The 27291-nt window shown below is 34.4% G+C and overlaps 1 protein-coding gene across 1 annotated transcript in view; it reads right to left on the bottom strand.

Moving 5' to 3' along the window:
* The window catches only part of LOC111507755 (uncharacterized), a 734072-nt gene that overhangs the window by 160547 nt on the left and 546234 nt on the right, over positions 1-27291 (bottom strand). Inside the window, 1 exon segment of the mRNA XM_074182765.1 lies at positions 10526-11123. Within this exon segment, the coding sequence (XP_074038866.1) occupies positions 10526-11123 (598 nt within the window).

Here is a 27291-nt window from a genome sequence, read left to right as displayed (position 1 = left end):
CACCTTTTTTGAATCAGAAATATGAACTATGTGAATGGTCAATTCCACATGTTGACAGATCCAAAAAAAAATAAAGTATTTGCACCTTTCGTTTAGAACTCTGGGGAGTCATTGGGGTTCCGAACTTTATGTCCATTTGCTGAACTCAAAGTGAGAGAGAAACACATTGTGAGATTTAGAATGAGGAAAGCGAGACATAAAGCCAATGGGATCTGGTTTTCACCTTGGCGGGACTTCTTTTGTTTTTTACACAGGGGAACCTGGTTTTCTAAACTTGGTTCGCACGCACCATGTCAGTCATTTGTTCCCCTGTGTTTGATATTTAACGAACCAAGATCGCCACAATTTCTCACGAACTTGGTTTTCCATCGAGTTGGAAAACATTTGTTCGGTTCACCAGCAGGGCGCACCAAGTTCATCTGTATGTGGAGGAGGGGAGCCGTTGTTCGCCATTTTTCCCAGTGCTTGTGGTGATATGGCGCTCGAAAACTTCGAGTCCTCCAAATTTTTTCCAGTAGCTAGGTAGCGAAGTATAGAAACGAGGCGATGTTCAGCCGATACCAACTTTCTCATGTGAGTTGTTTTGATATGCAGAGTCTCACAAGATCCACTTAATAATTGAATTCTGTTTCGGTCATTGTTGAATAATGGTTGTGATCTTTCTCACTGTTCTCCCTAAGATGATATTAGAGATTGAGATTAGACCACTTCTCTCTCATGAAGCCATTACTTGGTCCATTGCGATCTTTTTTCTTTTTCTTGTAAAATCCTCAAAAACCAAGAACTTGGTTCGCCGAACCAAGTTCATCAAACCAGGTTCCCATGCGTGTAGGCCGCTTGCATTTCTTTGAGGAAATAACCCCCTCTCGTTCTAGGAAGGCATAAACTAGCTGACAGGTTGGAAAAATATTTATATTGCTTGTTGATTTTCATGGAGTATTAACAGTACAAGGGGTCAGAGTTATAACTGTACAAATTTACCTTAGCTGTAAATTGTAAAAGGATTTGATAGGAATCTTACGTTTTATTTGGATTCTACAAGCACCAAATTGTCCTGCACAAACATGTATATTCAAGCGACCATTCGTATGTAAAGAGGGGTGTTTGGTAATCATTGTATCGATGTGAAGTGATTGCGAACATTTTAATTGCGATTTATTTGACTGCCGCGCTGTTTTTCGAACGATTGCCCTGAATACATACAGAATCATGTAACGCATTTGAGACACCAACATGATTTCATTTAATTGAAGTCATAATGTGCACCTGGTGACCAGAAGTATCTGGATCATGCAGGGAATAAGCAGATAGTGGGTAATGAAAATGAAAATGACATTTTATTTTAATATATTTGATAGCTAGATGAGATATTAATTCCTATAATAATAGTTATTATATTACAGAGTTCTACATCTCTGAAGACAATAATATATTTTTAGGGGAAAAAAGATATTGACTTTCAACTTATCCGTGATTATACAAAAAATGTGGGAAACTCTCAAAAGAAGAAAGAAAGCAACTATTTTCAAAATTAAAGGTGTGAAAACTCATATATTATCAAAATATGTTATGAATAATTGTATCAAAGCTATTTTTTGAGTTTTCGGCCGTGGTCCGCAATTTCTTATGCCTGCTGTTTCGTCTACGACTGCGGCATACATTATTAAAGTCATAAGGAAATTAATATTTTGGAACATTCATCTCTATCAACGCAAGAGAGTTCAGATATACAAACACTTCGTTCAGTTGATCTGATCCATATTCTATTTTTTGCATCACCAAACTGAAATACAGAGAGATCTGCTTTAGCATATTATCGACAATCTCACAGTTTCTCAGGTATAATCAAATAAAGGTGATTTTCGACACACCAATTTTATGAGAAATTGATCTGCTTTTGCAGACATCAGAACTGTTCATTGAAGTGTTAAAATCATCAACAAATAATGTATTTCAATTCAATGAGTTGTTTAAATCGTTAATGAATGATAAAAACAATGAGGGGCCAAGATTAAAACCTTGCGTGACTAGGTTAGTGTCTAAATACATATTTACAGAAAAGTAATGATAACTTTACGAATGAATAACACGTGACTAATCTTATTGAATGCTCTATAGAAGTCCGTCTACACTACATCCATTTGCCTATACGGTCTAAATATTCACAGAAATATTTATCAAAAACAGCTAGGTTAGTGATAGTTGATCTGGAATTGATGAAATCATGTTGATTACCCTATATTGTAAGTCTAGAGGAACGGTAGTTACGTTGTACATGACTGTTTCTACAAGCTCGAGAGTTGAGATAGGTCTATAATAACAATTTCATTTAGATTTTGGGCTTTATGTATTGAACATCTTTATCAGTTTTCCTTGAATTCTGGAACGTTCTCAAAATGAGGTTAAAAAATTTGTAGGAGTTGAACTGATACCCTTGTATATATTGTCGCATAGAACTGAAATAATTTTTTATATGACCAAATTTTACATTTGCTTTGTTTGTTGTGGTAAAAATGTGTATTTTATCAAATCTTCCAAATAGTTCGAAATCATCCCTGACAAACCATTCGCTACCAAATATATACTGTAATGAATTGAATAAAAACACTTTTGTCTAATTACCACTAGTTGATTTTATTTATTCGACCGGTTTCGGGTTTGACCCCATTATAAAACTTCATACCGGTCGTATAAAAAAAATCAACCAGTGGTAATTAGACAAAAGTGTTTCTATTCATTTCATTAAAGTGATCATGATTACCACACAATAAACAAGTCATCAATCACACATATTATGCGCAACTGTCGGTGCGCATATATATGTAGATAATTCTTTGACAACGTTTCTGTATAATAAAAACTGTAGAACCCCAGAATATCAAACCAAACCACCAAACCACCTTTGATTCTGGAATGGAATTTTTTCGTAACAACTTTTAATGCATACCATTTTTTGCGTTAGTTCGTGTTAATGTATTCAAGTCTGTTTTACAGTCCAACCTATAATCAATCTCAATTCCCAATAATTTATCAAACTAAGATGATGAAAGTGTTGTTCAGTCATCTGTCAAAGTGTACTTATGTTCTGTTGATTGGATCTTATTGATGTTCAGCGTTAGATGAGTTCTTGCAAAAATGCTTTCATAATATTCAGCGCACTGAATACATTTCGATATAGTCCATCACAGTTCGATTAACCAAAAATTATTGTTGTACCATCAGCAAACTGAACAGAATCGAAATTAATGATACGTAGTATCTCGATTATGTAGAGTATGTAAAGCAAAGGACCTCGAATTGATCCCTGAGTAACACCTCTCCGAATTGTGACTTCCATCCGATTTAATGAGTTCATTTCGAATACAGCATTTTTCTACAACTCTCTGTTTTTGTTCACATAAGTATGACTTCATTAATTTATTGGAAATTCCTCTGATACCATAAGCTTCGAGTTTGTGTATTAGTATTTGGTGGTTGACACAGTCAAAAGCTTTCGATGAGTCCAGGAATTTTTACTATCGATTACTGTGCATAATGCTTGTTAGACTGCTTTTGGGGTATTTTTTCCTTTTCGAAAGCTATATTGAATGTCACTTAGGTCTTCAAATATTTTCAGATAATCCATGAGACGAATATTACCGGAGTTTTTTTCCAACACCAAACCGTTATTTTCAACACCTCGACAGTGTTTCGATCACCAAGTGATTATCTTCAAGAGGAGTTTAACGTTCTCTTGAATATGATCACTTGGTGATCGAAACATGTGTCAAAGTGTAAAAATAATGGTTTTGTGTTGGGAAGAAACTCCAGTAATATTCATTACTACACCAAAGGTTCCAAACAGTACAGCACAAGTAATCCATGAGACGATTAAATATGTTTTTCCAAATATTTTACTTGAAATGGATAAGAATGTTACGGGTTTTTAGTTATTCCTTTAATTCTCCACTGATAAATGAATGTAAGCTGATAAAGGATTTACATATCAGTTTTTGGTTTACTGTTTGGGGAGGGAGGGGTCAAGTTTATACTGTCGGCCGAGAAAACTTTCAATCTTTGAAGAACCCTGATTTCAGTACCAAAAAGAATAACTGGGTCCTCTTTCATCTCAGACATTCGGTGTTTGAGATTCGATCCCATAAAATATGTCTGCTTGAGGAAAATCGCCATTGCCAGTTGTTACGAGAAATAAAAATCTATGGCGGTGTTTTTGTTCGATTTATTTTAAGCGTTTCATCTGCTTCCGCAGAATATTATTGATTGGCGTGATCAAAACATCGCTGGAAACCACAGTGAGAACCAGGATATTTCCTACTTATCCCGAAGCCGACACAAAAACTATAATTACCGACCAAATACGACCGATTACAAAACCGTTAGCAGCTGTATATTGATCGATATTTCATGGTGCGTTTGTCTCCTGAAAACATCGCATTTGCATATATAGAGGTGCTAATCAATGAATAATAGTATGCAAATATTTATATTCTCAATTACACCAACTAGTATAATCAATCTACCGCGAGTGGCATTTATCTTAATTGATTCCGGTTTGTACACAAGCGAAGTACAGAACGAAACTACGCCGAGGTGATTAATAATAATACTACGATTTGTTCAGTTCCGAGTTGTCTTTACTTTTCGAAAATAGAAATGTGAATGTGTTTCAGCGTGGGCGCGTTATCAGAGGGGGAATAACGCTCTTAAGGCGCGTTCTCACGAGTCAAGTGCAGTTGACCGATAATAGTTGAATATGACTTGAACTAGTTTCCGATCACAACACAAAATATTTTAATTTATTTAATTTTCAACTCAGTTCGATGTGATTCCGTTGAAAGTATTTTTATGAACATACTGGAGTAGACGTATGTTTTCCATTGACATCACTTATTTCTGAATATTTCAATAATAGCATATTCCATGTCTATACCATTTTATGGAAATTTCCTTCGAAAGCATAGCACTGATTTTTTCAAATCAGTGGTTTCTGCTAGCTTTACCGTTAAGCTGGCAGAACCAAATCGAGATCCTTCACTGCCTGAAAAATTTGAACTTGCAATAACTTTATACTCACTCCATCATTATATTGAACATTATTTGCACTTCGTTTGAATCACGCGCAATAAAAGCGGAGATAATTTTCATGAAAATACTGATTAAATAGCAATTTTAGACTTCTATTGTCTAAAAAGGGGTAAACAGATTTGAAATCTATGAGGAGAAATGAGAAATTGATGAAATATTGGGTAAATAGTGGGTTAATCGATAAAAGAATAAAATAAAAAAGCAGTGAGAATTCAAAAATATAAGACAGCTAATTGGAAATAAGGAATGTGATGAACGATAAGTAATGAATTCAGTGGGTAATAAACAAAAACTCAAGATCAGTTACCACTGTTGCTTGATTTGAAATATTTTCATTTATTCAAATTCATTATTATTTCATTTTTTCACTTCTTCATCATTTAAATATTCATTATTTTAGTTTCATTTTTATTAATTGCACATTATTGATATGTGACTATTTTTTTATTTATCTATTTATCATTCAATATTATTTTAGGTCAAAATAATTCATTTCCTTCACAAATTAGAATTTTTATATTTCCAAACTTCATACTTATTAATATTTTGATATTATCCCTTTTTTCAACCTATTCATCCAAATATTTCGGTCCTACTCCTTTTAGTATTTTCAATTACTCTAATAGTCCATCAATTTTTTACTTCATTTTTCACCTCACCGATTTTAAAATTGTAAACACTCTTTTAGAAAATTGAAATCCAAATCTCTTATATTCACAGATATTTCAAGTGAGAATAAAGTGTTCCAAAAGAAGCACCAAGTTGACATCTTCAGGAGATAAAGTTTACTCAGCTAATGAAACACGCGTCGAGAAGAGTGTTGCAGTTCTACTGTTTGGGAGAACTGCTGGTTTTGGATTTATTCTTCGCCAGAGGTTCAATATCTACCTTGAAAGAATGTTCTCTTTCCATGAAATTAAACAACTCAGATTTGTAACCTCCCTAATTCTCAAGTTGATCTAGGATTTCATTAAAATCGAAAGGCATGTCGACTGAATCAATTGTTTTTCTATTAGACAAATGCCCGCTCGTGTTAAGTAATAAACAAGTTCTTCGTGGGATGTTATCACTGTACCGCTTTTAACAAAATACCGAATGAAATAGACATGTTGGTATCCTTTGTCCACATCTAAATGATAATTACGACGTGGGTATGACTTACATCAAGCATTGAAGTTGAGACATTACTGAAAATTGACGTAACGTAACGAGAACACTTAAACAAATGAGAATCATAAACTACACCCATTAACCATTAATGTTACACATACTTTCAGAGGAGTTATCAGTAACTTACAGACGGAGAAATGTATTGGAGTGCCGGAAAAGGAATGCAGATTTATCAGAGCACAATGCGTGGCATTTGGCATGCTGGAATTTTTCATTCAAATCACCCGTAGCATACATATTTACATACGGTAAAAATATATAGGGCGTGTCTAGGAAAACATGGAAGTCTTAAGGAAATGAAAAAACTGTGACATCAGCAACTTTCTTATCTAAAATTGAAAGAGCTATGAATATAATTGCTCTGAAAATCAAATTTGTCTATTTCTAGTCATGTGTGTCGAAATAACCAATGAAACCATCATTATACTGATAACTACCCATGGATAGTTTTCACGGGTAGTTATCACTTATGTCATGACAATGCTAAGCAACCAACACAATAAAGTTGTTTGACATTTCAGTAATTCAATTTATTTCGAAAATGTCACTTCCTCGCTTTGGTGTTCAAAATGATGCGGCAATTGACAAAATCATTGAAGAAAATACACCAAAAAATACTGTCAATAGTAAAAAATACACTTGGAAAATATTTATGGAGTTTTGTGACGCCAGAAAATATGAATTGGATGGAAATCGTACTCTCGAAGAGCTTGCATTAATACTCAAGGATTGGGCGATTAATATGAGAAAAAAGGATAGCACAGAGTTTAAGGAGGCCTCTGTTAAAACCGTATGGAATATAACAAGCAAATTATTACAAGAAAAGTATTACAAGGAGTATAATATCATGCTAGACCCCTTTAAAAGTGTTGCATTCAAACAAGCGCGGAATGCACGCGACGCAGCACGAAGAAATTTACAAACAGATCCCACTAAACGCAAAACAAGCTCAGTACCATTAACTTCAAATGAAATGAGTAAAATCATAAACTTCTGGGATGAAAATACCCCTATAGGACTCCTACGCAAATTTTATCACATAGCAGCGGTGGAATTGGCTTGGAGAGGTGGTGAAGGTGCTGCTTGCTTAGTTGATTATTTTCATATCGAAAAGGACAACAATGGATCTCCAACTAATAGGATAGAATATAATCCAATTTTCAGTAAAACCTGCCGAGGGGGTTCAAAGAACTGCGCCTCTAGCAAATGGTTAGTTCAAAATAATGATAACAATGCTTGTCCTGTCAGATTATTCATTAAATTATTATCAAAACGAGGCACAAATATCAAGACAAATAGACTATTTTTAAGGCCAAATCGTCACTGGAAGACAGGAAGCGATAACTAGTATGACAATATGCCTCTGGGTAGAAATATAATCAACGGATGGACGAAATCTTCTGCTGAAGCAATTGGCTTGGATACGAAACAGAGGAAAATAACCAATCACTCTAATAGAGCAACTGCAGTCAGTCAACTAGCTAAGAGTGGAGTTCAAGAACAGCAATTGTTGAAAATTACTGGGCACAATAATGGAAATTCCATTAAACCTTATTTGAATATTGATCAGGAACATCATAACCAAATAATCAATAGTATGCGTGGAAACACCTATGCAGTAACCGAGGCAAATACAGCAAGATCAACGGAATATCATTATACGAATTGTTCTTTTAATAACTGTGTGTTCAATAAATAATTTTGTTCGAATTGCAAAAAATTTTCTCACCGAATATCCCTCGAACATTGATAAATAACTCATAATTTTATCACAACTTCCTCAAGCACGTTATTTTAGGTAACATCCCTCCGCCTTCGGCGTCGGGATGTTACCAAATAACGTGCTTTCGAAAACTGTGATAAAATTATTTCGTTAGTTATCAATGTCCTTGGGATATTATAGCTGAAAATAGGTTGTTAATCACCCTCCAAATTCACTTTATGGAAGTTTTCTACCAGAGGCCCCTAAACTCAATGCAGGGTGAGTTACGTGTGGTAATTCACTCCCCAATGGTGATCTTCTTCACCTCAATCAAAATACGGGAAAAATTCCATTATTTCCGTTTGTTTTCGATTAAAAAAAAGAGAAATGCTGCTTCGTTTGCAGGTTCACTCAAATCATATAAAAAGTAAAGTAAGGTCTTCCAGTGTTTCTATGGCCTTTCAGAAGGGACTCAAAAGCAAATAGCTCTTTAATTCTCCTGGTGTTCTTTATCTTCTTCAACTTTTTTGTAAATTTTCAAAAGAGAACTGAATTAGTTATAACTGTGAAGAGATGAAGTGCCATTTTATTTACACAATTTTCAAGGATTTGGGTTAGTATCTCATCAAGGCCCGTTAAGGTTTTGTTTATCACATCGTATTTATCAAGGCAGACAAAAAAATTTGGATTTTGTTGTTTGCCCATTAGTGATCTGTATACATACCACTGATTATTTTTCACAGTGATATTTTCACAGACAACTTGCATTCAAAATATAGTTCTACACACCACTACAATTGAAAACAGAGAAAAGCAGGTCTGTATGGTGAATGGCAGCACCATTTTACAGAGCATGACGAACGCATCTCAGTAGAAGTTATCGCCGAGAAACAATATTGTATAATTTTCAAATGTTTGCTCCTTCATGACATCATCGCAAACATCTGCATTGAAAGGGTTGCTTACTTCTGTAGAATGTCTAGCATGTTCAGATCGTCTTCATCAATGGAATATTGATGGTCTTTTGCACAATCCATAAGAGGCGGGAGGAGAGATCTGCTTTTCCACCAATTCGTTGTCAGATCTCTCCTTCGATGCTTTGGACGTCTAGATATGATACAGTATGATTCTGGCAGTGTATTATCTTCGGATCGGGTGTATACTCTCGTTGCATTGAACATTTTTCCAACTGAAACGGCCAGTCGAGTATCGGTTGCGGTTAGATATATATTTGGCAGTTTTTCTCCCACCTTGTATAAACTCATTTGGAAAGATCAATTGTGGGGATCCCTTCATGGAATACCAGTAACTGAATAGCCTAATAGAATATAGACCAGCTCCGAAGGGAAAGGGTGAATTTTCTCACTCGGTGCGACCGGAGTGCTAGTCTAGTTTTGTATCATTTGCTCGTGCAGAGTAGAGAATGTAGATTGAAATTAGCTGCGAAACTTTCCAACCACTAAGGCAGTATATAACACTAATCTATTCAAGCTTCGAAATATTGACATCGGTAAGTTGATCTGTTTTCTGGGGTAATTCCTTGATATCATAGGTCATCAATATCATCCCTTCAATGAATATGAACCTTTTCAGATCTGGGCTTGGCTTTCGCAAAGCAAAGTTTCTGCACTGCTCAATTTGCCGATTTTACAGAGGGATTATTTTAGTTGTCAGTCTTCTTCGAAAAGTTCCGTTACCAATTTCTGTTCCTGTTGATCTAACCTACATTTTTTTTGTCTTCATCTCAACCATGCATGTGTAACAGAATAGTTCCAGAGGAAGAAAATATAGATACTTGCGCCACGAGTTCAAAATATTCCAGGCAGATGTCTATACCATGCAATTGTGTCTAAAACATGGTGAGGGAGCTCCCGAGCGGTAAGATGTTGGCTTTTGTTCATTGGACGTTTACCAGTCTTTAGTGAGAGCACTACGACAGCTTTCCTCTATATCTTCAAGATACATGCAAAATTGAAACTGGTGTCTAAATAACTTTTTGATGAAGGCACTATGGTTTCGCGAGTATGTAGTAGGAAGATAATTTTGTCCTCAGCTGTCGATTTAGAAGATTTGAATGTTTCGAAAGCCCTATCTATTAGGAAGATACCCCTTTGTTTCTTTTCAATGAGCACTTGCAGTATTTCTTCCACAATTATATTAGTATCCAGAAAATATGTTTCTAATAGTTCATTAACGATTTTCTTAGGCTGTTGCTACATTCTACGCATTGTTTTTCCTACAATTTGGAGCTGATACAGAAATTCACTTACACAATTGTCTCAGATCTCTGTTGTATTCGATAAGACTTTTTGCATCATGCTAAGTTGTAGTTCCTTGGTTGATAGGAGGCTGTTTCTGTTAATTTTTCATCAGCCTCCATATCATTGTTTTTCAAAAATAGAATATTTTTTTGAGTAATAATACGGCGAAAAAGGATCTGAACGATATCATACATGGTGATTTCATGCTTCACTTGCATACGTTATAGAAATCCCAAAAGTTTTATTGTGAGAGAACAAATATTTTCTACGAAACTGCAACTGCACGTCAGTATTGAGAAAAACTTACCTGATTTAACAGACTCCTTGTCATCATCTTCGTCGCTATCGATGTGAGGTATTGATCCGACGAACTCGAACATGGGACTAGTCTGAATGGATGAGTCCTTTTTGGCGACAGGACTTCCGGGTAGTCTACAAGAGCACTGACACACACAAGAAACCACATCGTCCTCTTGCCGGTCCAACGGCAGATACTGCAGGCACTGCGGACACGGGAACGTGAGGTCGTCCAAAGGCACTCTTTTTATGGCGTGCTCGACGGACACCAGGAGGCTATGCAGCATCTCCGGCAAGTCCGTCCCGTCGTAGTCTTCGTAGGAGATTGTCTCCAGATTCGAAGCGGACCGGATGCTCGAACACATTATGTCATCTAAGGAATGTAGAGGATCTCGAAACTCGGCTACGGAGCGGCAGTAGATTTGGTGATGCTGACGCCAGGTTAGGGTCACCTCCAGGCCGGGGGAGCTGCGATTGCGGACGCAGAGGTAGCAGTCTCTATTTCGGAGAACGGACACGTTCAGCGGACCGAGGTGGATCACCACACCTGATCGGCCGAGGCAGAGTGGCCATCCTGATGGAGCAGTGGAGTCGGACGACTGTTCATTCTGAAACAAAAGATTCACTTGTGAACATTTGCCTACATTTCGAATACATTTTTGATTGACTATTTTACATCAAAAATCATGTTTGAAGAAAGTTACTCCTGAAGAACTTGTATACTTAAATTAAGAAGAGATACCATATGATTTTCCTGGACCACTACTTGTACCCTGAACAGTAACGCCGAAAATGCACAGAAGTATCAAGAGGATGAGGTAGGAGGATAAAATGAGGTTAGGTAATGTCCAAAGTGAGTGGGTGGATTCGATTTTACGCAGCAACTTACGATGGTTTATTCTGACTCACATTTATTTGAAATCGACCAAAAAGTCAGTATTTTTACCGGAGAAGATTAGTTTGTCTCGAAATGGCAATAAACGTCAACTATAGTGACATTTATGAATCAAGGAAGTAACATTTTTGATGAATAGGCATTGAAAATCATTTGCTTTTTCCATTAAAAAACATTGCTCTACATAAGCACTCAAGTAGAAAAAAACTTTGATTTTGAATGCAAAAGAATGAAATATTCCTGATTTGTTGAAACGTAAAATTGAAAATAAACAACCCAACCTGAATACAGAGAAATGTAAGATTTTACACGTGAAATCGTTCCTATTATATTTGTTTATACACATGACAGAATCTAAGTATTTGAAAGTCCTCTTTCATTAAAAATTCACTTTTTTGAATCACATTCATAATATCATTTCAAAATCTATAAAAAATCTGGAATTTACAATGAACCCTACTGTGAAAAAATCAGCGAGTATCGATGTTACTAAAAACTGACATACTCGTCATTGTTAACGTCTTGTTCAAAAATTGATTATTGATCAGAAAGCAAACATCGAAGGATGAAAAATATCACTTTAACGTTCACCTTATTTCAAAATTTGACTATAGCACCAAAGACTGTTCTGCAACGTCAATATTTCAAAGATAAGTTGTTCCTTACAAAAATATTTTATGTAACGACATAAAATTATCATAAAAGATCAGGTAGGTAATAATTACGTACTCTTGTCATTCATACGCAATAAAAAGTAATGAGAATTTCCTTGCAAATAAATTGCGTTTGATAAGACAACTATAAATCAATACCTTGCATAAAAACAGGTACGCTCAGTACTTCAGTCATTTCATTAACTATACATTACAGTAATCAATAGATCGCTAGAGAGAGTTACTAATGAAATGAGATGAATTACGATATAGACATAAACGGTGATAGAACTTAGACTATGCTTCCTGCAGAGAAATACAACAACCATTATATATTGAATAGCTGTCGGTAACAAAACGAAAATGAACCAAAGAATCTGAGATTTATGAGTAGAATTCGTAAGTATTGCTACTATCGTCAAACTTAAAAACCAGTCCGTTTTGTTTTTGACCAATGCGTAATAATGACCAGATTCAACCCCAGAACCACAGTGAACTAATTAAACATGATAAAATAAAATTTCCCTATTTCTTTGAAATCTCAACAAACTCATTAAATGGTCACATAATGAAGTAATTACCTATTTCCGCATTAGATTCAGTATGTTTTCATGAGCTATTGATTTAAAAAAAGTAGCTCCACTCATTGACTATTGGCAACTGTTTCACAGGTATAAAATCAAAGCGACACCTGTTGGTATTAATAATGATAATTATCCCAGGTCTTATTAGGCATCATAACATTCAAACGATGTTCTAATTAAGGAGTATGCTTACAATAATTACACTACAACCGACATTAACAAAACGAATAGCTCACTCATTAGAAGTTCTGCGAGTGCATGTGTTGACTCGTAATATCTGAAGATTAGAGACCTTTCGCTGAACCACTACGGGTTGCTTTTTCCGAGCGTTTGGTAACGCAAAAGTCGTGATTGCGTTTTGGAATGATACGGATTTTGAATCTGGTGATGTGGAACAGTCACGGAATTTCAGAAAAAATACACGTTTTGGCGAAAGAGCCGGAAGAAAGGGAATTCTTAGTGAATAAAGAAGTTGGATATTTTACATCCGTTCAGGAGAACTGTAGTATTTTAAATTTATGCAAAACCCAAGCGAAGTACCAAACTATCGACTGATATATCTAATTATCAGTTCAGTAATTTTTTTCTCAAGTATATGGCTTAAAATTATAATTACGAGATCTTGAACAAAAGCATACTTACTGTTGGAATATTGATGCATCAAAGGTTGTAAAATTTAACAAAATGGCGTGCTATAGAAAATACTGCGCTTTCAATTCATATCATTCAGTAGTTATCAGTGTATTTTCTACGAACTGAATCTGCAACCAACTTTAGAGTCATAATTGATTCTATTAAAGATGAAATCACCATAAATTAGGGTTACTTCATGAAAGGTTCCGATGATTTCAATATATTCTGGTTCTGAGGCGAGAGAAAACACTCTATTACCGCACATTGATAACAAAATAATCACTCACTTACTTTGGCAAGTTAATTACAATTGAGTATCGCAGTATAGCAAAATTATCAATTAAATACAATACAATATTGAGTTATAATCGATGAATAATATTTAGTAGATATGTAGGTATAATTTATTTTAATTTTCTTGTATCAGAAAAAATTCATATCATCTGGTTTGGTATATAACTTTGAGACGTTTCAGAAAGGGATATTATTTCATTTCACTCTTGAAGTTATTCGTTCCTTCTGATGCATAACACAGCTCTACAAAAAATTTTTTTTCGTGTTGCCTTGGATATTTTTGCAAATTTTTATGTTTTGAGTGCCTAAATCACGAATATATTTATGAAAGTACTGAATGTGCTCTATTTTTTTATGATTTTTACGTATCTTGTATTTTTGATAATAATCGGCTTGTTAGTAAAAAAAAATTATTTTCTCAGTCATGATTAGGCTTCTGCGCAAATTCTTTGGGCGTACAAACATCACGTGATCCCCAATTCTTGGGCTCCTTGCTCTGCAAAACAGCTGAGAACTCAGTTATTTGATAATATTGAAGTACTAACACGGAAATCTGGATAAGTTGTTATATGTTAATATTTTGTTTCAATTGTTGAGTGTAGACCTCAACGAAATAAGTAGATCTGTTTAAATCTGTTTTTCCGTTAACCAGCTGTCGCACCCCTACAAACGACAACTCTCAAAAGTCGAAACTTGTGCGAGCTAAGGACTAACGAGGTCTTACCTTTCAACGTGTGATTCCTAACACAGATCAATATTATTACAGACAGCCAGGTTACACCCGAGACATTGATAGACTAAGAGTGACCTTGATATTGGTCTGACTGACGTGAAGAATTTGAGAATCTGGCGAACAAAAAAAGATTATTTCTATAGTGGGTGCCAAGATACTCGGGAATTCCATATTATATTCAGAAGTATATGAATGTCATCCAACAAAGGATATATAAGGAATACGCTTGTTGGATTGGGAGTCATGAGTAAGTAAAATATATAATTTTTCTTTAAGTTTCTTTGGTATATTAATAGCGCCTCTAAAGAAAAACTCCGGATGTTATTGACATTGCAAATTCAAAAATATATCACCAATTTGTGATTAATCAAATCAAAAATTGGTAACTGTCCAATTTACGGAATATACTACATAAATATAAAGTTATTGGTAAAAATAACCCTTTGAACTTGATTACACAGCTCTACAAAAAAAAAATTGTGTTGCCCTGGATATTTTTGCAAATTTTTATGTTTTCGAGCGCCTAAATCACGAATATATTCATGAAAGTACTGAATGTGCTCTATTTTTTATGATTTTTACGTATCTTGTATTTTTAATAATAATCGGCTTGTTAGTAAAAAAAAATATTTTCTCAGTCATGATTAGGCTTCTGCGCAACTTCTTTGCGCGTACAAACATCACGTGATCCTCACTTCTCGGGCTCCTTGCTCTGCAAAACAGCTGAGAACAGCAAATATAGTACTGATTTATTCTGATATATTTGTGGTATTTATATATCAAAAAAACAAAAAAGAAATATCACAGACTTTGTTAAGGAAACTTATGCTGAATATTTCGGTTTTAAAATGGACAAATTAGATAAATCATGGGTTCCTAATAAAGTTTGTAAGTCTTGCGTTGAGTCTTTGCGGTTGTGGAAAAAAGGAGAACATTCTGGATTAGACTTTGGTATTCCTATGATCTGGATGGAGCCTAAGAATCATTTCGATGATTGTTACTTTTGCGTAGTAGATGCTAAAGGTTTTAATCGAAATCAAACGTGGAGATATCTAGACTTACAGTCTACAAAATGTCCTGTTTTACACAGTGAAAATCTCCCTCGGCCTATTTATGTTTCAAAAGTAATTCGCATTCCCTCAGAAACAATGATGTTGCCAAATTCACAGAAATCGAATCAGTCTACCAGTGGAAGTGAATGGGAGGATGAAACATCTACGCCAAAGTTGTTTTCTCGAAATGAACTCAGTGATTTAATACGTGATCTAAATTTATCAAAACAAGGATCAGAACTGTTAGCTTCAAGATTGAAAGAAAAAAATTTATTGGCACCGACAGTTACAATTACAACGTACAGAACGCGAGAAAGTGAGCTATTACAATTTTTTGATGAAAATGAAGGGTTGGTATACTGTAATAATATTGCGAAGCTGCTTCTGGACATGGGTTTGAAAGAATACAAACCTTACTGAGTGGCGTCTTTTTATTGATAGCTGTAAAAGAAGTTTAAAATGCGTCTTACTGCATAATGGAAATAAATTTGCATCAATTCCAATTGCCCATTCTACAAAACTCAAAGAAGAATATGAAAATGTCAAATTAGTTTTAGAAAAAATCAATTACTCGGAGCATCAATGGTCGATCTGTGTGGATTTAAAAATGGTTAATTTTTTACTTGGTCAACAAAGTGGATACACGAAATACCCTTACTTCATTTATATATGGGACAGTAGAGCAAATCAACGTCATTGGGAACAAGATGTTTGGCCTGAAAGAAATTCTTTAACTGTCCGTAAAGCTAATGTAATAAGAGAGCCATTGGTGAGCAGAGACAAAATTATACTTCCACCATTGCATATTAGTTAGGAATGATAAAGCAATTCGTAAAAGCTTTGGACAAGGAAGGAGATTGTTTTAAATATATTTGTAGAAAATTTCCAAAACTTAGTATGGAAAAGTTGAAAGGTGGAATATTTGATGGTCCTCAAATACGGCAATCGATGAAAGACACTGATTTTATTAAAGTTATGACTGTTCCGGAAAGAAAAGCTTGTGAAAGTTTTGTGTTGGTAGTCGAAAATTTCCTAGGTAATCATAAAGCACCAAATTATGAAGAAATTGTACAAAATATGCTGACAAACTTTCAGATTCTAGGAGCAAATATGAATATCAAGTTACACTATCTTCGCAACCATTTGGATAAATTTCCAGATAATTTAGGAAATTATAGTGAGGAGCAGGGAGAGCGGTTCCACCAGGATCTAAAAGTAATGGAAGAAAGATATCAGGGTCGATGGGATTGTCACATGATGGCCGATTACTGCTGGTCTTTAAAAAGAGATTGTCCTCTGAAAAATTATGAAAGAAAAGCTCTCAAAAGGCGTTTCATGGAAATATAACATGTTTTCGAAATTTCCCTCTCTATTTACTTCGAAGTATCATATTTTTTTCCAAATAAAACTGAGATTATAAATATATCTGTTATTTCGTTTCTTGTTTTCGAATTTTTGTAATGTAAAATGAAAATAAATATTTAAAAGAAAACGAGAGCAAATCTTACAAAACCATTGATAATTTCATGAATTGTGAGTATAAATACACCCAAAATCAATCTTATATCTAGGGCAACAAAACCACTGTAGACCAGTGTAATTCGTTCTTGCTGATGTATCATTATTTCTTGTGAGTTTGAGCTATCTAGCTCCTCACTGAGAAGAAAGCTATATTGGATTTGAAATGACGTCACCTTGCTTATTATAGTAACTTTCATTTGATAGCTATATTAAAGTTATATCGAAATGAAAAATAACCATTTTATGACGTCAACCATAGTGGATTTTAAATGGCGTCACGTTTTTATTGCATTTCGACCAGCATTTTATGGAATTTGAAATAACGGCACTTGATTTTTGAGAAAGAAAGGTTTTGCCGACGTTTAGAATTTAATTAAATTTTTCTTCAGGCTCTGAAAACAATACATTGTCATAAACATACCTTCTACAAAACTTATACGATTATTATCGTTTCAATTCTACAAGAAATAATGAGTTTCTAATTGAATCACTCACCCAAAAGTAGTTTCTTCATGTTGATAATATTATTATTTTAAAAATTATCAGACATATTAAATACACATTAAATAAAAATAAAAAAACATTGCAAACAACCAAAATTTCCGAGACAACACAAAACGACATGAAACAAACGAATGGCTTAATCTGTGACTCTAATTTAAACAAACTGAAATATCAGATACTTTTCATAGTTTTCATCCAAAACTAAAGTTTCCTTTTGAAATGGAAGAAAACAATTCGTTAACATTTTTAGATACTAAAATAATCAAAGATGCAAACTGAACTTTGAAGGTAAACTGATATCATAAACCCACTTTTTCTGAGACATTTTTAAATTATTTTTCTAAACATAACTTTCAGAGTGTAACTGTACATCACGTATTTTTTTTTATTGAATTTATTGAATTGCTACTATTCAGAATAATGTTTGGATTTTTATTAAAAATGTCTTTATTACATCAACGAGTTTCTATTACAATATTAAGGTCTTTAAATATCTTATACAAATTGTCGATATTCAAGGTGAAGTTTGAATTGAATGATTGTCTTATTTTTGTGAGATTATGTGAATCAGTGTAGTGTGGCAATTCGTTTTTTATTTCGGTCTCATGTAGCTGTTCATTCGAATGGCGAGTTTTTATTTGATTAACAAATTCATTTGAGTGTAATCCAAAATTACTTTGGATTCTGTTATTGCTTCATTATATCAATTTATTAGTTTTCAAATTAAACAATAATTCATTCATATCACTTTCACTTCTTTCTACATGTTCAGCGACGAGAATAACACGAAATAACTGCACAACACCCAGATGAATTATATTTCTGAAGAGTTGTTACTCAAAATCCTGTTATCTGCACCTTTGCACACTTGTGTGGGTGTGTAGTAAAACAAAAGTTACTGTTATTCCGTGTTTGCAGAAAATTTACATCCCAGCCCTAATATAGCAAGAGATCCCAAGGCACATGATACGACTATTCTAATTATGCTAGCTTTCTAAGTAGAGAAAAACCGAAAGATACCACGAAGTGCCATATATGTGAGAAGAGAATTAATGCCTGCGTACAAAGATATCGTATTTCCTACATTTGAAATGTTCTGGTCAATAGATTCAATGGAGATATAGTTATATTTCAAGAATCGACGTATAATGTCGCACAAAATGGGGCACGTTAATTCACTTGCCAATAACTTTCCGATGAAAAATCCGACTTTCTAGATTCTACTAAAGCGGAAAATGTTAGATCGAATTTACATACCCACCTACAACTTCATACATATGTTAAGCATCTGATGTTGATAATTCGACGCTGTCAACTGCGGGCGATATAGTAGGGGATCGTCTAACATAAGAATAAATGACTACAAATTATGAATCTAAGAAAAATGAGGCAGAAAAACTGTTACAATTTGATAATGCAACAGTTATTTGTGATTCAAGGTGGGTTTTGAGTGGGAAACTTCTCCATTTTGCCAATGCCAAGAATGAATGTTTTGGGAAACTAATATTGAACAAGTTTTAAAAACAATACCTATCGAAAATTTTTGGGTTGTACCAAAATTTTGGATAACGATATTGCTATTTTGAGAGTCTCCACTTGTAGTTTTTTCAGAAGTACCTTCATAAGTAACCACTGATCCTAGATACTCTCGCCCTAACGTAGTTCACACTTTAACCAAATCAGTAATCTTAACAGTTCGGAAAGCTTTGTGGGTTCGAGTTCTTCAGTCAATCAAGAAGGAGTTTTTCAATCAACAGAATGCTCGCCTCTAACAATTTTTATATTCAGATTTAAATATATTCATTATTGAGTGTGAACATCTTTAATTTTCGAGGATTGAGTTCCGTGTCGATCCCAAAGATGGCGTCCTCGTAATATGAGAAGTCATCACCATTATGTTTTTCCACTCAATCTTCAAAATATCTCTTTGATGATATTACATACAGAACCATCAGTCATGTACCCATTGGTCCCTCTCAAGGCCAATGATCAGCCAAAAGGGTAGGGGAGCTGGTCTCCAAACCTGAACGAAATTAAGATGGATTTCGTCATTACATACAGAAGGATAGTGTGTTTCTTTTCCTGAAAAGAAAACGAAAGAAAATGTGTGTTTAAAATTAGATCGTATTGACGAATCAAATATCATTTCATACAAACCACTAACGGACTAATGGGACTTTTAGTCAAACACGTTCAAGAAACAAACTTAATCTATTTCACAAATCGCTAAGCTTTCCGGCGTCAGGACGCACAAAAGTGATATAAGATTAAACAAAAATTCAGGTGCATCAGCTCAATATTCTATTGAAACAGGAGACAAAATTGAATTTGATCAAGCAAAAGTTTTATATTCATAAAAAAGGGACAGAGAACAGACATAGAATATCTGAGTATAATTTACAATTATTTACTAGATACAGATGAATCTCGGTAATATTCTCAATTTGAAATAATCACACGTTGTATAAAATTCATTCAATGAGCATTTATGAAATAGAAATCTTTTTAATGATAATGACATTACTGATATCAGATATCTGAAAATTATGACATTATTAACATCAATGTGCAAATTTTGTAAACATTTTTCATCAATATTCAATTTTCAATTGTAAAACTCAGATTACTTGTAAGTATTGTCCATTTTTTTTCAGTTCTTTTCTATTTTATTTCATTTTAGCATCCTGACGAAGTCTCTATTCAGAAACAAAAACTTTGCGATTTGTGAAATAGAGTAAGTTTGTTCGCCGATGTTCATCAGTGAACCATCAAGATGAATAAACCTCTCAAGAAGCCAGCCACTCGTGCTGGCTAAACGTAGGTATACAGTTCCAAACCACGACGGCCTTCGAACTCGAATGAAGATCGTAACAATGAAAATCTCGGCCTCGAAAGCCTAAACCAATTTATCATTCAATAGAATCTTTGAATTTTTAGGTTTCTTAATTTCCATTGCTTCCAAACGATTCAGTTTCAATCCTTTATTTTCTATGTGCAAAATTTCGAACTTTTCGTTAAAGATATGAGTTTCTTCTAGAATATGATTTGAATATGATGAATTTGTTTTCTTGTTTACCGATCTCATATGATGTTCCTGGATTCGATTCCTAAATGTTCTGCCAGTTTGACCAATATATACTTTAAGATACGTTCCACACTTCAATATATATACTCCTGATTTCTCGAATTTAGATGTTTTGTCTTTAATATTTTTAACTAACTTTTTCAAGGTATTACCTGTTTCATATGCAATTTTAATATCTCGTTTCCTCAAAAATGAAGCCACTTTTTTCGTTGTTTGTCCAAAATACGATAAAGCTCTATAATTTTGATTTTGATTATTCAACTTATCAATAGGAAAAATTTCTCGAATCGCTTTTGCGTAGACTTCTTTGGAAAGTATTTTGTTAATTAATTTGGCTTTAAACCCATTGTTTACTGCAATTTGTTTGATGATATTAAGTTCTTTATTGAAACTCTCTATTGAAAGAGAAACATTGACTAATCTGTGAATCGTGCTATTAATAAGTTGCTACTTTGTGTTGATATGGATTGGTAGAGTCGTAATGTCTTGATGTATAGTAATATTCGTATAGGAAGGATTGTTATACATTGAAAAATCATGTTTGTTGTTCATTCTACTGATTGTGAAGTCCAAGAAATTGAGTGAGTTTTGTTAATATCCCTGCAAAGTATTTAATTGTCTCTTAGTATCTGTAAAACATACCAAAACGTCATCCACATATCTATGACAAGACAAGAAATTCTTAATCAAAGGATGTTCAAAAAATCGACTTCTCTAGGTTTATTCATGAACATTTCTTTTTGTTGCAGGATCTTAATTACGCCTTATTTCATTTCGTTATGCTACCCTGCAATTTCATGTATGTCACTTTGGCATTTGTGTTGAATAGATAAAAATAAATAAATACATGAATAAATGAAAATAATCATAAAACCAATGCATGTTTATATTGCAAACCTCTATTCCGGAGAGTGAAAATCATTCTCAAGAGTCGGTTTTGTGGTCTACAAAACGATCCATCATAATTTCAGCGCCCCTACTAATATCTCGTACTAAGCTTCGAATCACATTAGTCGCAGTCCACAGAATAATTAGCTGGTGCTACAGTGATTAACAATCAAGATGTCGTTATACGGTAATCCAATTAATTCTGCTGTTTCCTGAATATTCATAATCGGACTGATTCCAACATGAACAACTTCATGCAAGTACAATCTCGATGAAGATAATTGAAATCGATCATATTTCTCGTCATGCTCATTTGCGAGATTTTCTTTCGTGACGATTTGAGATATGAGAATGGATGGTGTATTTTGTTACACTCGATAACTCTTGATTTCATGTGAATGAAGATGAAATAGAGGAGTGGAAAAGTGAACAAGTTAACCCTGAGCAATTAAATAGGAAATTCAAGTGTAATTATTCACAGGGTAGCTCATGGCGAAGTGGGATTTATAGGAGATATATTAGAGAACTGAACTTTGATTTCTACAGTGTGTAAAAGCCAAATGGAATTAAGTCATTATTTCGGTTATGGTACATATTTTAACAAAATACCGAAACACGACAAATTTAAATTATAATTTGACATATTGCTACCCCTATCTTCCCCCGTCGAATAACAGGTACAACCCCCAATTTTTCAAATTGGAAGTATAGGCTTGTGATATATCGTTCGAAAGGTCTCTTCAACAGCAGGATAGAGCACCAAATTAATGTCCGGCAATACCTCGATGCAACATTTCGCAATCGGTGGATAGGGAGGCGAGGATCTGTTTGAAAAATCTGTTTAAAATCTGTTTTTCCGTTAATCAGCTGTCGCCCCCATACGAACGACAACTCTCAGAAGTTGAGAAACTTGTGCGAGCTAAGGACTAACGAGGCCTTACCTTTTAACGTGTGATTCCTAACACGGTTGCAGAATCATCCCCGCTTCAACCAGATAAATTCTCTCAAGAAAAATATCTGGTCGAGGCAGGAATCGAACGCACGGTCTTCCGATCGTGAGTCGAGCGCACTAACACCGCGGCCTATTCCACATTCGATTGAGTGGCCAGCGCGATCACCTGATCTTTCATCATTAGATATCTTTTTATAGGGATATGTAAAGAGCAATGTGTACAAAACTAAACTTGCAGATTTTTTTTCTTTTTGAAAATAACCGCATTAACTTTATGGTTATTAGCGGCGGAAAAGATATTTACAAGCAGTAACCATATTGATTACAATATTATATTTTGTTAGATAAGTTCGTAGCACTTAAATTATTTAAAATCTTGCTAGCACTAAAATAACTCAAGGTTTCCTGCGATTCCGTCGATATTTTGCACATTTCCCTTTCTTGAAACACTGGACACTGCACTATGATGTGATGTATTGTTAGTGCACCTTCACAAATGTAGCACTGTGGTTGATCTGCTAGAGATATCAAGTATTCGTGGGTTAGTTTGGTGTGTCCTAATCGAAGACGGGTGATTATAATTCGTTCCCTTCTTTTCAGTGTTCCATAGTTTCATGTTCCTACTTTGGGTTTCCATTCTCTCAGTTTGGATGGGGTACTCTGCCATTCAATGTTCCACTTCCTCAACAATAAGCTTTTGAAGTATAGTTTCAGGTCGGTATGATGGCTATACATTGTTATTCCTTGGTTCGGATTATCAATCGCTTCACGAGCATGAAAGTCAGCACTAAACCTTCAGATTTGAATGACTTAAAAGAACGAATAACACTTGCGATTAGGTCGGTCACGCCTGATATTTCAAATAAGAAATGCATGTTAAATAATGTTAGAAGACAGTTTTATTTGAGATTAGGATGTTGCCAAGATGTTCGAGGTGGACATTTTGAACATCTACTTCGTTAATACCCATAGTTTTTTTTCGTATTCTACATTTCATTACGTTTTGCATTACATTTCAGTTTTTGAGTGAATTTTATGGAATTTCGGTAACCACAGGATTTTAATTTATTTAATCTTAATTGTTGCAGTAAACTCGAAAGTGAAAACATTTTTGGATAGAGAATGAAGAGGCCTTTCAAACGATATATTACAAACCTATACTTCCCCATTTGAAAAATTGGGGGTTCTATCTGTTATTTGAAGGGGGTTTAAGGTAGGAGTGGCAAATATGTACCGTAACAGAAATAATAAATTCCATTTGGCTTCTACACCCTGTATAATACTTCAAAATGAGAGAAAACAAACTAGAATCAAATCGTCAGTTTTCTTTATTCTGTGGATCACCATGAATTTTCAGAAATGAAACATCTGTAACATATTTTCATTATTCTGATTTGTAGGTGACCATGTCTCATATTTTGTTTCGAATATATGATTACTGTGTTAAGGCGCGTCCACACTAGGACGCTGTTTCCAAATTGACAAAGCCGAATCGATGTAACTACAACCGTTGGCATGGCTAATAAGCCAGCCGTGTGCCAATGAAAATCGCTCGAGTGTGTGTCTCTTTCAAAGAACGCCAATGAGAACGCAGAGTGGGTAAATTAGTGAATCCTCGTCAGTGAACATTGTGCGACTAAAGTAAATGAATGCCAACATATATGCAGACGTTCTTACGGTCGCTGGCTTTGCCAATCTGGCATTGCCAACGGCAAATCGCGGCATAATGTGGATGCGCCTTCAGGTTCAAGCAGAAAGAAATCTGTTACTGAATTTCCAAATATTTCAGAACTTTCCCCCAGCAAAAATCTACCAAAACAACAAAATTTTGCAACAGAAAACTATCCGATGATTTATCCGTTTGCCTGATACAAAGCATCGAACAATACCCCTTTATCAATAGACATAAAAAAACACGAGTCAATCTACCCATGCACATTAAAAAACATAAATTGCCAATAAATCTAGCCGAACAACTTTGACATCCCATGGTTAGGGTGGCAGTAAAAGTCACTTGTCGGCATGACCTCTTCAATGTGTGGTGGATGATAAACTACGATTCTATAAGTTTCTTTTGTAGATGATACCCCATGTCGAGATGGCTGAGATGTCTTTCATTTCTTTTCCAAGTCGCATCTCCTTTATTTATAGACTATATGAGAATAATAATCTACGAAGGTAATGGCTTTGTCCAGGTATACATATTTTGCTGGAGGGCTGAAGATTAATGGAATATTCTTGTACGAGTTTGTGATCTGATGCACATTAGGTATCATCATTTGTTGTATGACATACTTTGATTCAAAACGAAGAAAATATTAATCTATAATTTGATTACTATAAGAGTTAGGACACCTGTCAATTTTTTTCCATTGGATGTTTTATGAATACATTTCAACTCAGATACTATTCTATGAATTTATTTTTAAGTTGCCTCAACTGGATATATTGCCACCACTGTTGATTTTGACCTTCATGTAAAAACCAAGAAAACTAAACATCCATAAATTTTAATTTTTGAATATTGTCGTTATTCTGTTCCTGCGTTGCATTGAATGACTTTTATTTCAAACATTGACTGAAATATTCAAGACTGATGATTTTGTAATGATAAAAATTTAATCTGTTACCAAGATTGTATTGTCAATTTAACCTAAATGTTTTTTGTACATATATTTTTCCACCATTTGCATACAACCCTAACAGTATTCTGTCAACAGTATGGCCGTATTTTATCATCAATGATTGGTTTGTTTGAAGGTGATTGACGACAATGTTTCATGATGAATTTCACTAGTTCGGACTTTCATTGTCAAATATATGAAATGATTTGAAATCCCTGAAACAACTAAAAAAGGAGAATTAAAAATTAATAATCGACTTTATTGTTACCCAACTGTAGTTATATACAAATATTTAAATAAATTAGGGAGCTAGTTGCTGACATAACAAAAGGCGAAGTTCAACTCAGTTAGCACAAGTACTACTGAGTTGTTCTTCCACTGAAAATACAAAATTATATTGAGCAAAATAACCTGAAATGAAAGAATAGTGAAATAAAATACGAGTAAAAACAGAACGATTGAAACAAAAAATAAATATAATGAAATAAAAATAAACAGTTAAGATATTCCAAGCCATGTTAGTTCACGACGTTTCGATTGTTAGTATCTACAATCGTATCGTTAGTATCTACAATCATCACCCGAAGACGATTATAGATACTAACAATCGAAACGTCGTGGACTAACGTGGCTTGGAATCTCTTAACTGTTTATTTTTATTTTCATTTCATTATAATTTTTATTTTTGGTTTCAATCGTTCTATTTTTACTTGTATTTTATTTCACTATTCTTTCATTTCAGGTTATTTTTGCTCAATATAATTGTTATTTTCAGCTATTAATTTTCAATTCTCCTTTTTTTAGTTGTTTCAGGTATTTCAAATAATTTTATATATTAGACAATGGAAGTCCGAGCTAGTGAAATTCATCAATGATTGTACTACAAGATGTCAAAGTAAACAGTGCGGAATACTTGAAACGGAATGTGTTCAGAATCTAAAACGATTCGCGCGGCCAAAGGAAGTATTCAATTACTCTAACTAAGAATGCCCGCCTCTGGTACTTCAACAAAGACGCAATAATAATTACGTAAGTAAATTTATTTGTCTTAATCACCACCCTCTGTCGAGAGGATAATTGCTATGATGTTATTATTGATTCCAGAAATAAATTGACATAATTATTTCGGATTCAACGAAGTTTATAGAATGAACCGCAAGATGGCGTTATCATTAAACCTGCCGGAGCTGGATCAAATAATAAACCTGTTTCTGTATAGGTAATTATTATTAATTGCCGTAACAGTATTATGTTTGAGATTTTGCTACCATTAATTTTAATTGGATGGTGAATAAACATGAATGAGATGGCTTTGTGCAATGCATTTTAATTTTTCATTCGACAAATTTTTCCAAGTCGAACATATGGCTAGATCTCGTGTGTCGTTGGGATTTGAAAACTTTCATCGCTGACTAGTATACATTTTTATTGAAGGAACATAAAGTGTCTAACGAAACAAGACCACATGATGGGAAGTTATTTGACGCCATGCACAAATAATGTGAGGTGGCAAAGTTTTCTGATAACTGAGAGTTCGTCATACCTGATTTGTTATCACTCAATGAATGGAAGGATCTTAAACAAAAAAGAGGAACATTTAAAAATATGAACGGCAAGTTAAGCATATTGCTCAGTGTTAGGTTAGGTTACGTTATAATAGGGGAGCCCAAGAGGGGATTTCGGGATTTACTAAAGTGCGGCAGATTAATATACAGAGGGATACCTTGCCCTCGGTTAAGTACCTTCACCAAACATAAGCCTCATATATGAGGCCGCCCGTGAAGGATAAAGGATCAGATTAGTAAAAAAAATTAATCATCAGAAATTCTCGAGCGCGTCAGATTAAGGTAGGGTGAGTTGATTACATGCTGAAAAGTGTATATTCCAGTAATCTGACAATCTGAGAGTGACGTAAAGAAAGGGGAAGGCGGCAAAGTTGTGAAAAATAACGTCATTTCGACATTCTCGAGCGTAGCTGATTTTTTTTAATTTTGAAAGAAATAATTCTAGGATAACGAAAAATATATAATCTGACGATTTCCGCAAGCCGAAATAACAAAAATTTGTCGATAGAGTTTAGTGTGTGCAGCTGTGTGATACCTATATTTCCCTCTTCGAATTTCTATTCCTCTTTCACTTTTTCTCTATCTATTAATCTCTCACTCCGTCCCCACTCTGAATTATGTTGCCATGACGCCATCACAGCTGATCAAAGAGCATTCTCCACACTCTGCAGTATATACAGGCCAAACCGGTAGAAATTTTGGAATAAGACTGCGTTAACACGTCTGTTTGGACTAAAAATCTGCAAGTACGAACATTTTCAAGAATCAAACCACAAGATAAATGAAGATAACC

Source organism: Leptinotarsa decemlineata, unplaced genomic scaffold (genome assembly GCF_025532065.1).
Source record: "Leptinotarsa decemlineata unplaced genomic scaffold, Ldec_3_MD MMD2_tig00026328_RagTag_RagTag, whole genome shotgun sequence".
Lineage (NCBI taxonomy): Eukaryota > Metazoa > Arthropoda > Insecta > Coleoptera > Chrysomelidae > Leptinotarsa > Leptinotarsa decemlineata.
Note: the sequence above shows the minus strand (reverse complement) of the source record. Positions and strands in the feature narration are given on the sequence as shown.